This window comes from Falco peregrinus, chromosome 8, assembly GCF_023634155.1.
Source record: "Falco peregrinus isolate bFalPer1 chromosome 8, bFalPer1.pri, whole genome shotgun sequence".
Taxonomy (NCBI): domain Eukaryota; kingdom Metazoa; phylum Chordata; class Aves; order Falconiformes; family Falconidae; genus Falco; species Falco peregrinus.
Window position 1 is genome coordinate 60826310 of NC_073728.1, and position 14762 is coordinate 60841071.

General features: G+C 44.1%; 1 protein-coding gene and 1 long non-coding RNA gene across 2 annotated transcripts; one reads left to right on the top strand and one right to left on the bottom strand.

Annotated features, from left to right (window-relative positions):
- Positions 1-704: 704 nt before the first annotated feature.
- On the bottom strand, positions 705-14477 carry MYOT (myotilin). The gene is made up of 9 exons (XM_027794396.1): positions 14311-14477; positions 9690-9840; positions 7154-7255; positions 5057-5106; positions 4348-4480; positions 2996-3203; positions 2362-2527; positions 1717-1850; positions 705-1302 (listed from the first exon to the last, which is right to left on the bottom strand). The coding sequence occupies exons 2-9, from the start codon at positions 9825-9827 to the stop codon at positions 1130-1132; spliced, it is 1104 nt and encodes a 367-aa protein (XP_027650197.1). The 5' UTR covers positions 9828-9840; positions 14311-14477; the 3' UTR covers positions 705-1129.
- Positions 1102-5185, top strand: LOC129785088 (uncharacterized). The gene is made up of 3 exons (XR_008748620.1): positions 1102-1191; positions 2410-2509; positions 5073-5185. It is a non-coding gene; the product is annotated as an uncharacterized LOC129785088 (long non-coding RNA).
- Positions 14478-14762: the final 285 nt, after the last annotated feature.

The window sequence follows — 14762 nt, forward strand, 5'->3', positions numbered from 1 at the left end:
AGCCCAGAGGAGAAGCGCCAGGGCAGAGCTGCAGGATTTTGCTGGGAGGTTAATAGTTGGTGACATGCATTTCAGGTTTGGGGGTTTTATTTCATGGTAGAGCAGTGTGGAGTGAAGCCGAGCCCCCATTTTATCCATTCTAGAAGAAGCTGGTGGGGTTTGCTGACCAGCAGCGGTGTTACTGTGCGCTGCCCGGGAGGAGCTCAGGGTATTTCCACCCTCGCAAATTTCCCTACACTGACTCCAGTTGAAATATCTTCAGAGACTAGGTTTGTTGCCATTCAGCAAAATAAAGTTTCACGGGGTTTATTATTATTTTGAATAGCACGCTGTGGATTGCAGCATGCTAACCCTTTGGATGATTTAAGTCAACAGCCTGTTGAGAGCCAACAGTCAGATAAGTCACAGCCACTCCTTGAGTACAGGAGTAAGGAGGGAAAACATGGTCACCTTAATGCTTCATGTTATACCGGGCAGCCCTTGGGTCAAGCGTGCAAGGAGAAAAAATACTGATGTCACCTCCCTGACGTGTTTTAGCATTAAGGGAACATCAGCACCTAGTTTGTGCTACATAGCTTACAGCTATCAGATGACAAACAATTGGGGAAGCAGACTTAGTAGGAAGAATCCATCTTTGCCAGGCTGCAGCTAATGCCAGACATCCATAAGCTGGTTTTAACAGATCAGGGAAGAGTCACAGCTGATGTTGGTTATTTAAAATTTTATTTACCTTAAATTTATTTTCATAAAAACACTCTAGTCTATTTGGTTTTAGTATTCAGACAGTACAGACTTCTGATACTATCAAGAGCGATATTAGAGAAGCAGTACAAACCAATCTACTTTAGCATGTAACCAAGCACAGGTGAAACCAAAACCACCCACACTTGTGAGAACTAATTAGCCTGCTTTCTTCGGCTTTATAGTTAAAATACAATACTCAGTAAATGGTTATAGTCACCAAACCATATAAATAAAACCTAACATAGTAAAATGGGAACAGCTGAATGTGCAAGAGTCAAAGTAAAAATATGTAGATGGGTATTTTGCTAATTAGAGCAATCACCAGTTAACTGCATCTATGCTGTAATTGTCTCTTACAGGTGTGAGTTTTCCTCTTCATTTCCAGTTAAAGTTCATCACTTTCATACAGTCCAGACTGCTCAGCCAAACGCTGAAACTCTCCTTCTGGTGAGAAAGCTTGTTTCACATCCAGTCCTCTTCCATTGAGTGCCAAATACTTGCTAAAAGTTGGTCGAACCCGTAACTGCTTTGGGGCTGGAATTGGCTTGTTTGCATGTGCTAGAAGAGAAAAATAGCCTTTTTCAGTGTTTCCCAGACCATGGAAAGACCCATGGTAGAGCAACCTAATTGCTTTTTATCTTCAACCAGCAAACCCTTAGGAAGAATTTAACAGATAAGCCCATATCTCAGACACCAGAGACTTATATTCACCCTCCTGCTTGGTATCAATCAAACTGTAGTCTTTAAACAGTGCAGACAGGTGGTGTGCAAAAAGATAGTGTGCAAAGACACATCACAGTGTCTTGGTATTCAACAAAAGAGTTTTTCCCCAGAGACTTTTTGTCTAGTTCTGTAGCTCTGGAAAGAAACCCTCCCAGTGGTCTAGGGTTCATTAGGTTAGTTTTGAGGGTCTGTTCTGACTCTCAAGTGCCAGTGGCAGTTTCAGTTGTGGCACCGTGATGTGGTACTTACTTGCAACCTCCAGCCTGGCATGGCACGTGGCCACACCTGCTCCATTGACAGCAGATACAGTGTACCAGCCAGCATCTTTCTTGTTTGCATTATGAATCAGGAGGCAAATCCTTCCAGTATTGTCATGTAACAAGCTGAAAAATGAAGGTGTTTACATGTTAAGTGCTTGGAAGGGGAAGGAAAGACGGCATTGAAATCAGAGTCAGTTTACATGCTGAGGAGCTGAGAAAGCCCTAGAACAGTCCTTGCAGGGCACTGCAAAATATTTAGACATAAAAACTGCATTTGTGTTACCAGTGATTCACATTATGATACCATTCAGGTGGCATCAAGGTCCTTCTGTAGCCCCAGAACCTCAGAGCATGATGAATGCATTGCACGTTTCAGTCCTAAAGCCATGCTTCTCTGTGTGCCTTGTAACTGCTGCTAGAATTCAGTGGCACCTGGTCACGGTTTTCTCTCTGTACCCTCAAAACAGGACTCTAAGCATCATGCTTGTCCAGCACATGTTCACCACGTGCCATAAAGGAGAGGCAGATCTAGCTTTCCAGCCTGCTGCTTTTAGAATCCAGCCAATTGAAATTTGACTTAAATACTGGTTATTTTTTTTCCAACACACCAATGGCCAACTCATTAGTAGGATACCTTATTCGATCTGTATTATATTGTACCATTTCGTTGTTTCTTTTCCAGTAAATCCGGGGTGTTGGGATAGCAGAGATCTGGCATTCGAGTCTGGCTGTATCTCCTTCAAAAACCTTTTTGCTTTGTGGCTTGAAGATGAAAGTTGGAGGTGTGTGATGTTCTTTTGCTAAATTAAAGAGGAAAGATAAGGAGAAGTTATTGTAAGTATTGAATGCTAATATCAGGCTTGGTTTTTAAGATTTCAGAATTCAGGAGGGCACACATTCCTTACTGCAACTCCTTAGGCTGCAGGCAATTCCCGTAAGCATAAGGCTATACTAGACACAAGCTGCTTTAGAAGGAGAGTCAATCAACATATGTTATCAATCCTGGGAGATTAATAACTCCCAAATTCTGGACATCCCACTACTTCTAAATATCCTGCTAGAAGTGCTTTGAAGAAATATGGCCTCCCAGATGTATGTATTAAAATAGCCTTGGAAAAGGTAGGGTGTTTGTTATCGTTTGAGCCTGAATATCTGGCAATCTGCCTCTGCTTCTTATTTGTTTTATGTCCCAAACACATGGAGGAAGGTGTTAGATTGCTGAGAGTTTCCATATGTGGCCAGGTGATTATCAGTGCTCTCAGTCTTACCAATTACTTCCACTTTTACTGCGAAAGATGCTTCTCCTGCACGGTTGACAGCCACACATTCATATGTCCCTGCATCTGATGATTTGACTGCTTCAAAAATAAATGAGTGGAATCCCTTTTCTGACACTATCATTTTGTGGAACTGATCTTGATGAACCATCCTTCCATTCTGATACCACATCACGTCTGGAGTTGGCAGCCCACTAACCTGTGAAGGAAAGGAAAGCAGAGTTAAACAGCTTTGGGATAATAAAAGCCCTTCAGTGCTATAGGGAGTTTGATGCTGATAGGTGATCAAATCATGATCCTACTGCAAAATTTTACAGTCTTGCCTAGTTTTGAATATTAATGTGGTATTGCACAGAGAGGAAGGCTCATGAAATGCCATGGAAAGATGAGATTTAGCTACAAGACAGTAGATGCTGTTCCTGCAACCCCCTGTTGTTTCAATCTTGTTAGACAGTTTTGATTAAGTCAAAGATACTCATTGTGCGTTCATAGAGGGGGGAACGCACCCTTTTAGTCCCACAGCTAGCACTGTCAGCAGTACTGACATCCATGCTGTTTTGATAGTAATAAATATGTAAATAAACTGTCCTTCAGGCATGCTCCAGGTTGTCCATGACATTCAGAAGTTAAACAATTTGCAGCAAAATGGCTAAAAGTCATGCTTAAGTCGGCAAGAGTTTACTTAAGGAAAGAGATTGGATGTGATTAGGAAAACCCAAGCCAAACCACAATCATCAAACACCCTTTGCAGTGAAGCTGCATGTGCAGAATACCTAGGTTCTTCCTTACCCTAGGGTTGGTGCAATTGCCATGCAGTTTCAGGCCATACTGGCTTTTTTTTTTTTTTTTTTTGGTAATTAGGGCATTTCCTTGCCGGAATGTCTGCTCCAGCAAGGCTGCAGTTACCTCAGAGAAGACTCATTAAAGGCAGGCTAGTCCTAAACAGGCCATGTGTCCACTGAAGTCAGTGGAGTCCCAGTCCAAAGCACAAGGTTTCCTCCCAAAATGCCTTCTTTCAGCAGGGCCTTAATATTCATTCATCCCAATAAGGTCTAGAAAGTGTTCTGTGGTCATCCATATTTACTATATAGACATTTACCATTTAGCTTTAACCATATTCTCATGTAGCTAATTCTGTTTACATTTTCCAAGGGGAAATGGTGAAACATTTAGCCGTCTCCTATTTTTTGGTTTACAATGTGGGGAGACCCTGCACCATCTGCAGAGACCCTGAACCAGTGCTCTGGCTTATTAAAGTGCAAAGGTACTGCAGCTCAGAGACCTCTCTTTATGCCAGACACCCCACAAAGCTAATGGAACTGAAAGTGAAAGGCTGGTATTACTTTAAAGTCGAGCCTGCAGAATCTCCCCTCTTCAATAATCACGTCTTCAGGCACTTGTGTAAAACGTGGCTGAAAAAACTTTTCCTGGATTGAGTCATGTCCATGTTCATCTCCTCTTGAGGACGGCCTGCTCCTAAAAAGCAGACAGAAACAGTTAGTTGTGTAAAAGTTACTGTAGCACAAATGACATTGAAGCAACGATTGCAGGTAAAGTCCCTCAATGCATTTAGAAATCCAACACTACAGTTCTGGCTTGTTTTTCAGCTGTAAGGCACGGGTTTTGATCAGCCACTTATCTTGCTCAAGTTGTTCAATTCGACACAGAAGCACAACATACGAAACCTTCATCTTTGGCCTGATATCCAAAAGAATTTACAAGAGCAATGTAGGCCGTGTTTCACCACACTGTTTCATCATTTACAGTGTCAGACCTTGCTCTGACTAGAATTAATCTTCTAGGATACGAAGCATGTTTGCCCTAGGTAGATGGGATCTTTATACCTCTAGTGTTATGCTTAGAATTGACTGGATTCACATCAGAGGCATCATCAACCATCCACAAGTGGTAGTGTTTTAATTGAAAGGAAGTGAATGAATTTAGTAATTACTACTTTACAAAAAGCAATAAGTAGTGAAGTAAAACTAACATTATATAGAAACATTTGAAATAAGGTCTTGAAGAGTAGCGCAGCAGAAGTTTATGCATTACCTTACGTGTGTTGTAGGAACCTGCAGCCTGATGTTTTCTGCATTCTGGTGCTTGGAAAGAGAAAGAAGAGAGATAACTGAGAGAGAAGGTTTCATCTATAAACTGAACAAAAAGCCATTTCGAGTTCATATACTGACTGCTGCTTAAAAGCAAATGGAATACTTCAGAAGTCATTGGGATGGGAGGTAAATGAACTTGCGTCAGGAGCTAATACACTGTTTTCACCCCAGGCTTTGCCATGATAGTAACAAGTACTATTAATAGAACAGCACAACTTCTCATCACTCTGCACAGGTGATAGGTGCAGCAGTTTTGTTTCACATACAAGGCTTTGGGCCAGCCAGTAACCTTTGTTAGAGAGGGTAGTACTACTGACAGTATCTAAAATGAGAACTAAGTACACAGTGTCCTTCCCTATAGCAGGAATAGAAGTGGAATGGCTGGCAAGAGCACTGTATTGTGCCCACTTAAATATGGTACCAATAGCAATGGACACATGCTGAGCTGGAAAATATTTTTCTTTCTAGATCACAGCACCAGCTAAGCTCACTGACAACTCCACAATCACATGAGTAAATCTGCTAAAGTACCTAGGATTGATTCCTGCTAGGAACTTGGATGTTTGGAAAATGCAGGCAGAATTTATTACCAGTGACTCATTTTAGCAATTGAGTCAGATAGAGGAAACATTATGTGGAAATTTCTGGGGTGTTTGCATCGAGCCATTACGATGCTTGTTCTGTGCTCTGTAGCCCAGTCCTGTGGAACATTTAAGCCTGGATTTAAACTTCAAGCACAGAAGCAGTCTTCAGTTCAGGGGAAGCATTACATGAATGAGAGTTTTGCTGGACTGAGTTCAATGATGAGTCCAAAGGCAACTGCTTGTATCTGCTCATTTACACAAGTTCTGTACAATTATTGTTTGACTTGTGAATTGACGCTGTAGTAATGAAGTTGATGATAATTCCAATGGTCTCTTATATAGACTGACTGTGTAGTTAAGTTCCTGAGGAATCAGGAGGCTGAATGAATCAGTGACTGCATTATTTAAAAGTAAGACTGCAATGGAAATAAGATCTCCCAAATCTAAGTCAATCTCTCCTTCCAATACTCCTTTTTATGCAGTATTTCATACACCCTGAAATATTACCAGTCATCCTGTTTTGACTGAATGTTTCCTTGTTCTCTGCAAAAGCTGCGGCTTCCCTTGCTTTCTGACATCCATAATGTTCCTTTCTTGCCTGCTGTTGTCAGGTGATTGTTGTGAAGAAATAGCTCAAATTGTGTATTCCTCCCTTGCTGTGATTTTAAGTGTCTCTTGTGTCAAAGTGTTTTGCTAACTGCACTTTGGATGGTGCATGCCAGCCTGCTGGCTCTCTGCATGTGTGCAGCCAGAGGTATGTTTCCTTTGGCTGCACAGGAACCCAGTGCCACATCACAGATGTTTCCACTAACTTTGACCACAGAAGTGCCAAAAAGAGCTTTTAACTGACCTGAATAACCAATGAATGATGCAAGTCTCCAACTAGAATGCTTTTGAAAATGCCAGTAGTAATAGACTCTTGTCTATCAGCCTGTGGACTGCTAGAATAACTGCTTTGCCTTCTCTTAATGATCACAGGCCCCTGGAAGGGCTAAAACCCAACCGATCACACCCCAATGCCCTGACCTATGACAGTCAATGTCACTTATTCCAAACAGTGACAGGTGTAAATCTTGCTGTCCTGGCCAAGTCTGAACTCAGGCTGTTGGGGCATGGGTACCTGTATCCCTCGCTGTGCTGCTCCCTGCCTGTCACAGGCAGGGTGTAACGTGCTGTGCAGCAGCTGTTGTAATTCCTCCCTGGAGAGGTCATTCCTACAGATCAGGCCCAGCAAGGGGATGGTGCTTAAATTCCACCCCACTGTGCCACCCCCCACCCCCGAAAAAAACCCGACTCCAAATCCGTACTGTGCAGAGCTCTGCCAGTGAGAGCAGTGCCCTTCCCTCCCCTGCACTGAAACCAAATAACCCCCATCTCTCTTGCCCGTTCAGGTACAAGCAGGTCACAGCACAATCATGAGGAAGTCATTGTTCTAGAGACAGGTCCCCGTTTACCTGTGTGTTCTGCATGTTGTCTTCACTTTGTGTTTCCAGCACAGATGCAGCATTTACTGGTCCCAGCAGTCTACGAGCCATTCTTTCTTCATAAGTTAATCGCTTAAAGCAGAGTGGAGAGGAATTCTAGTCAGAAGTCCATTTACTATTCCAGATCAGCTTGTGAGAGCACATTAATATGCCACAAATTCAGGGTGTTGTCAATAAAAGCAGCGGCTGAATAGACACCATGTCTGTTTCAGAGGGTTTGCAGTCTGTGATGCCTACTGAAGTCATCCTCAATATATACAGTGCTGAAATGCATAAAAGATTAATCTGCCTGTTCATCAAAGCCTCCCTAATGCCATCTGTGGCCTTCCACTCCTCCTCTTTCTCCACTGGGATTATTTATGGGTAACTGATGGCATTATCTCAGAAGCCAGAGTAAGTCCCAGGGTACCTTTCTGTCAGTGCTGGGAAAACTTCCCAAGTCATTCAGCTGTGGATTTACTTCAGGAGCTAGAGGCATGATGGATGCTAGACTCCTAAAAAAGCAAGAGCCACACCAGCAGCAGACACAGCCAGAGAGGAGCACCACTACTCTGAAAGCCCAATGGAAGTTTATGCCAGCGCAACAGCCACCTTACAAAATGCTGCGTGCTACCTTGAGAGGAGGCAAGAATGCATTTCAGTCATGTAACCTAAGTTCCTACAATATGGACGCAGCACACGGGGATAAATGTGAGCAGAGTTAAATTCAAGTTCTGTCAGTTGGGTTACTTCAGAAGTGTGTGTGAGTCCCCTGAGCACCAGAATATCTAACCCTTTGCTTCCCACAAAGTTTACCTTGGGTTTGGATTTTGTGATGGGAGGACAAGCTCTGTGTACGGGACAAGTATGTGGCTACTTCTGGGTAGATGGGGGTTTGGGGAAGTGTGTGGGGCTTTTCTTTAGAAGAGAGCCAGAGACCTTTTGTAAAACCTGTGAGAGGAGAGCTGAATATCCCTGAGGTTGTTACAGCTGTATCAAGTGTGGTTGAGATTGGCTAGCTGGTTCAGATGTTGTTGGAGGACAAGGGGAAGAGGACAGAGTGGCCATTGCATAAGCCTTATTTTTAGCCTGGCTTCCTATGGGAAGAAAAGCCGGCTTGCAATAGCAAACTTTCTTACAGCACATAGGACATTCCTGTTAGGGACACATTAAGTCAGATTTGACCTAATGCAATTTTTCCTTCAATATTTAAAATTACACAAACCTGTTGTTCCCACTGATAGTAATGGAAAAACTCCTTTCTACTGCAGGGGAAAGAAGATTGAGACTATAAATACTGGGCTTTTACCAGTCTGTCTCCAGCCAGCAGGAAGATTCCCACATTAGAGACCTGCTTGCTCTAGCTTGCTGTAATGTGCTTCCCTACCGGTAAGCAATTTTTTCTCCCAGATTTGGATTTCTTGGTAGAGGGGATTGTATTTTGTCACTCTGCAGAATAAATAAGTACTGAGACTAAAAGACCTTCGTATAGGAGACAGACTTTATGTAAAAGCTAATGTAATTTCTTTGATTTGTTGTTGTTCATATAAAAAGAAATCAAAGAGGTTTACCAGATGTGGTGATGGTCTCTAGAATGAGCTTTCAAGTGTTAGTACTTCTCCATGTTTCTAGTGATTTGGGGTGGTTTATTAACCCCAGCATTGAAAGCCAGGGTGAAATTGTGTGTGGAGAACTGAGGGATTTTCCTTGGGTTTCTAGTTATCTGTGGATGTGATCTTCAGCAGGATCCCCAGCAGAGAGTTCAAGTTTGTACCTTGGCTCTAAACGTGTACTTTTCTCCCAACCCTAGCCTTGTTATTTGATTGCACAAATTCAAAGACACCGTGAATGGTGTGTGCTGGCCAAAAGGTAGGATAAGACAGAAAGGCAATAGCAGCTCAAAACCATCTTGCTGCATCAGATGGCTTTCAGAAATCAGTACATCCCTTGCTGAAGTCACAGGAGATGCAGACGTTCAGTTGCCACAGTAGATGCCTACAGCCAGACTTACAGTGACTCTCTCGCCACACATTCAGGCCAGCTTTCATCATGCACTAGCCTTGTGCTGCTCTTCTTCTGGGAAGGGCCTTCTCAGAGCTGAGCTCAGCCTGGCCCACCAGTACCACTATTCACATTCTAATAGCAAAAATAGCTGTGAAGAGGGTGCTGGGAAACAAAGGGGCTGGATGTAAATCTTTCAGAACCACACCTTTTACACCAGCCCTGAGCCATGATTACAAATGGAGTCACTGTTGGAAGAGATATTTTTTTTGCGTTTCTAATGGAAAAATTCATCCACTTCACACTAAGAAAATATTCTAGTCATAAATGGCTCAAAGAATTCTTGCTAGGATTTGTTGCGATTCTGAGTAAAGGTGTTTGGATAGTGTTGCTCCTGCATTTCCTTCTGCTTTCAGCTCAGTTTGGAGGCTCCAGCCTCTGGGGCGCTACAACTGGTCTCTGCACGCCTGCTTGCACTACTGAGAGTCAGAGCAAACTGGTTCTTTAGTCAGCAGGTTTCCCTTACCTGGTTGCCATTCTGGAGGAGGTTGTCTTTGCATCGGAGTTTCTTTTCCAAGTCCTGAATGAGGGCCTCTTTTGTTCCTCGCATTTCTTGGTCTGATGTCTTCTGCATAGAGTTGATGCTAGCTTGTTTGTTATACATTGGTTGTGAGTAACTACTCATGCAGGAAGAGAAAACAAGGTTATTCCTGTAGGCCTGCTTGACTGTTTGCTACAGCTTCATAGAACGTACACAAAAATGTGAACCTGCTACCTAGAAACCGTGGTACAAATGAACCCATAAAGCATTTGGGAGATAGATAGGCTAGGTGGTGTAATTGAGCATCAAAAACTTAAGGGGAAGCACCATAGTCTGGCCAAGTCATTGCATGTCCTCCCACAACGGTCCCAGCAGTTCGCTGTGGGTCGCAGTTCAGCATCCCTACACCCTGCAGTGGCCCTTGCCCTGACTCAGATGTGTGCAGTAAGGCCAGCAGTGTTTTGAGGGAGCCACTAACTCCACTGAGCAACGTGAGTCTGTCCAGGAGCAAGTTCTCCCTCAAAAACTGCATTCCTTTCAAATTTCAATTGTTAAAAAAGACCTGGGTGCCTCAAATCCAGGGCAAGATCACAGACTAAGTTGATTAGGTATCAACAAATAGCTTACTAGCTGTCCTCTTCTTGGCCCCAGAAAGTAACTTCATATAGCATTTCTGTCCAGATGTTCAATAGCCGAGCTTATCCCAAGCCAGGCTGGGTCTTTAGTTGCCCTTGCTGCAGCTCCCCACATAGCCTGCTCCTGTAATCCATAGTCAAGAGACACAATCAAGTCTTGGAGTTAGACAGTAGACTTTATTCTGAAAAACGCTAGGAGAAGAGAAGCATCCCTCAAAACGGGTTGCAAAGGTCTGCTAGAGGTCACAGCACTCTGCTGGCAGGATCTAACCTGGTTTATTACACGCAGTGGGGCCTCATATGCTGCAGTTGTGTTCAGCTATTATTTCTATTCAAAATCCTCTTCCTCCTGTTGCTTGGGAATTTGTTCTGCTGATTAGAATATGCTAGAAGGGTTATAATTCTGGTACATATTCCCAGCACTGCTTGGACTTAACTTGCCCAAGTTATAACTTTAAAAACTTTAATAATTTGCCCAACAGGTTAATATGTCTCATGTCCCCATTTGCCCATTTGTAGCATGATTAGGAAAGTAATTCCTTACTTCACAGGATATTGCATTTAAGAGCAGCTTATATGAAAAGCATAGTGAGGCACCAAAGCCCTTCGCTATGAAAACAAACAACGCCACGCTACATACACAAAGCAGAGTGGTTACTCCAGATGCTTCCCTAACCCACACACACTCCTTCCATACTTTAAGAAATGTTCCTGAGTGCCCCAGCTACCCCCTGTCTTACCTTTCTGCTTCCCACAGTGCTGTGATTCAGACAAACCCCAGAAACATTCAGGTTTCCTGAATACAAACTGACTCTTAAACCTGAATTTATATCCAAGCCAGCAGGACCCTCCTGCCCCTATCAGCTTTCTAATATCCTCAGCTGAGTATTTGAGGCATATTCTACACTGACTTTCCCCAGGACTTCCAGCTAATATTGGCAGGAATACAAGTTGGTGAGAAGGCAGAACCCAGCTCCCTTTGAGATCTCACTGACCTTGGGAGATATTTGGATTGCAGCCCAAAGGCAAAATGATATAATACATATTCAGGAAAGAATTTAGTCTTTGGTCCGAAGGGGTAAAAATTTCAGGTGGCTGCCTTTCTGTTAGTGCGTATAATTAACGAAAACAGTATTGTAGGTGAGTGTAGAGTCTCATCATGATGTGGAACCTGAAAAATACTGCTGAGACTTACTAAGAATCTTAAAGTTGCTTATATGTGGGAAATACTGCCTTCCCTCTGCCTCCCTGTTTGCTGAGAGAAATTAATTTGAGATGGGTGTCCATCTTCTGTTCTGAATACACTTAAATAAGAGATTTCCATCAAATCAAACTGAACTGTTCCAACTGACTGCAGAAACCCTGCACAACAGCCTGCGACATGACTGCTGTGCAGTGTAATTCCTGGTGGACACCCATCTCTCCCACACAGCCACCAAGGGCAAGTGCTCAGCCTCCTAACCCGATTCATGCAGAGTCCTGCCTCAAACATCAGAAGTCAATGGGAATTGTACCATTGGCTTCGGCCAAGCAGGTTGTTTCACCGGACAGTTGGATTTGGGATGGTCAGTGCACAGGAGAGGCCAGGTCAGAGGAAAGCAAGGGGAGGTTAGAAGCCTGTATGTACTTACTGAGGTTCCATAGGAGAAGGAGTTTGGCTGTTATAGTCGGGCTGCGAGGGTAGCACTGAGCACAGGAATGCTGCGGGGGGTTGGTTAGGCATGGATATAAGCCGTTGCCCAGATGATGAGCTAGCAGGAGACTGTGCAGATGCAGGTGTGACGGGATATGTGGATTCCTTAGGGGCACTACAGGAAGGTGAGGAGAGTGTGATTGAAGAGCTCAGCGATGACGAGGAGGAGAATTTCTGCCCGCTTGGGTTACGAGGCTGTATTAGGATGGAGGACTGTTTGATTTGTCTGCTTGACTCTGTAGAGGCTGTGGGTCCAGGAGGCTGCTGTTGCCCTTGACACACATTCTTAGACTGGATAAAATGTTTTGGACGTTCGTAGTTAAACATGGTTGGTTGGCACATAGAGGAAACAGATGGGAAATTAGGGACACTCATAGGAGAGGTTTCACGGCTGTCCTGGGTTTTTGTTGGTGATAATTGGCTTTGGATAGGTGGCTGGTAAAAATTAGGTGGTAGGCCACGAAAGCTTTCTTGGCTGGGCTCCTGGATAGAATGGAACCCTTGCCTTGCAGAATAGAGGCTTTCTTGGTGTGGATTTTCCCTTAAGGAAGACAACACAGATAAAATAAGTTGTACGTCACCATTTGAATCACAAAAATACTGCGTTGTGAGCAGTCATTAGCAATCCAGAGTATGAAGTTCAGGCAACTGACAGTTAAAGCTTGAGCTTGAAGTAAAGACATTTAAGATTGATTAGAACTATTCCAGAGTGTATGAACATTTTGGGTGACAATAACAAGTCATGCACTCTATCAGACTCAGGTGCAGTGCTCACTGCAGCTACGTTATGTGTAAGAGCCCAGTAAATTCCGAAAGAAGTAGCAATTGGTTTATTGAGACGAGCCACCACCTGCATAAGTCTACAGATAACTGTAGATACTACTGCTAAGCAAGGTAATTTGCCACATATCATCTTAACTAAAGACCTCTGGATCCTGCAGTTTTGTGCCCTGTCAAAATACTAAATGCACTATTACTCAGAGAATTGGCTATTTGTGCCCAGAAATTCCTTACATCACAGGGAAGCATAAAACAGGTTCCACTTTCTTTTAAGCCTAAAATTAAACCTTTGGAACTAAGCATCCTGATTTCTTCTCTAATGGATTTTGAATTCAGAGCTTTTCATATCCAGTTGAGATTTGGGATTGGAGTGGCAAGGACTGTGCTTCTCCATTTGAAGTGATTTCCCAAGATTTGCTGTTAGGGCTAGTAATTGCCAGAGCGACATAGCTGCAGGATAAAGCAGGGCCAGCTGAGCTGCTCAGAGCTTCTGCATTTATTTTGCAGGTCCTTGATATCTAAACCAGGCTTTCCATCAGCTCAAACCCCAGGAAAGTTTCATTAGAGCGAACTGAGCAAGCTTGTTAAAACTGACAAGCAACTTCAGCTCCAGGATAAATAACTAACCCCCCAAAATAAACGTAAAGCTACTAATAAAAATTGAGAATATAAATCCACACAGTTACATGTGCTGGAAAAAATTGTAATCTTGCCCCACTGAGGTCAGCTGTTTTGCTGCTATATATACACAGTATATTGTATTCCTTTCATTGGAGAGCTCAAAGAAGGGCTCCAGGAGGTCATAAATTCCCCTGGGGAGGAAGATGAACCGAAGGCATTGCTCTCCTTTTAAAGATTCAAAGCTTTCATTTCCTAAAGGTAATTATCAATATTGGTTGTAAATTAGCTGTACATAAACAGAGGTTTTCTAGTAAAAAAATCCCTAACTTTTCCCTTGTCATGCTCTTGGAATTTGAAGCTGGCTCAAATTTTTGGAGCACATCCACACTATGTTCTCACTCAGTGGTGCAGAAAACTCATTGAATCTTGGTTTTGTACCATTTTTATATTGCTGCCTGTGTACAGATTCATTCATTTTACCTACAGGCTGTGCTCAGAAGCCAGCATCTACTTTGCTTTCTAGAATACTGGACTTAAACCACGACACACTGCACAGATTCACTTGTCACTTTAGCAAGGGCTAAGTTATGTTTCCCTCCAATCATTCCACCATGATTGGGGTGAGAAAACTAAAATAAATCCAAAGAGACTTTTGACCATAGAAGACAAAAACAGTAAGTACTAACAGAGACACTCCGCTTTTTAAAAAAAACGCTTTGTTCTTCCTTCGTTGCCTCCCACGCTACCTGTGACACACCTGACGGTGCGTTTCCACCTCCGCACCGCCCGGCGCCTTGCGGCCTCTCCTGCCGGCTCCCTCACCAGCCTCGGAGTACGAGGTGACGTGGAACCAAAACCCCCAAACGCAGCGCCTTACCTACAGCCTAGGAGTTGTCACCTGGGCTCTAACCAGTGCTTTGGGACGGGGCGGTCACTCCGTGACCCGGACTGGCATCGCAGCCCCGCTGCGTAGCGCTATAAGCGGCGCGGCGGGCAGGCGCTGCCAGCAGCTGCCCGGGCCCGGCCTGCCCCGGCCCGCACCGCTGTCACAATAAGAGTCTCCGCGGGCCCGGGCGGGGGGGACGCGGCATTTAAGGGCCGGACCCCTCGGTTTGGGCAGGTGCCCGCGGTCAGCAAATCACCCGCCTGGGCTGCGGCAAGGCCCGCCTGTCCCTGCCGCTGGGCTGGCCCCCGGTGCGGCTCCCCCCACCACGCCGCTCCGGGGCTCGGCAATGCCGCCCACCGGCCCCGGGGCTCCCCGGGCTGGTGGGTGCCTGCGCTCGGTTTTTTTGGAAACTGCAGCAGGTTTTTTTGGAAAAGCGGTTTTTT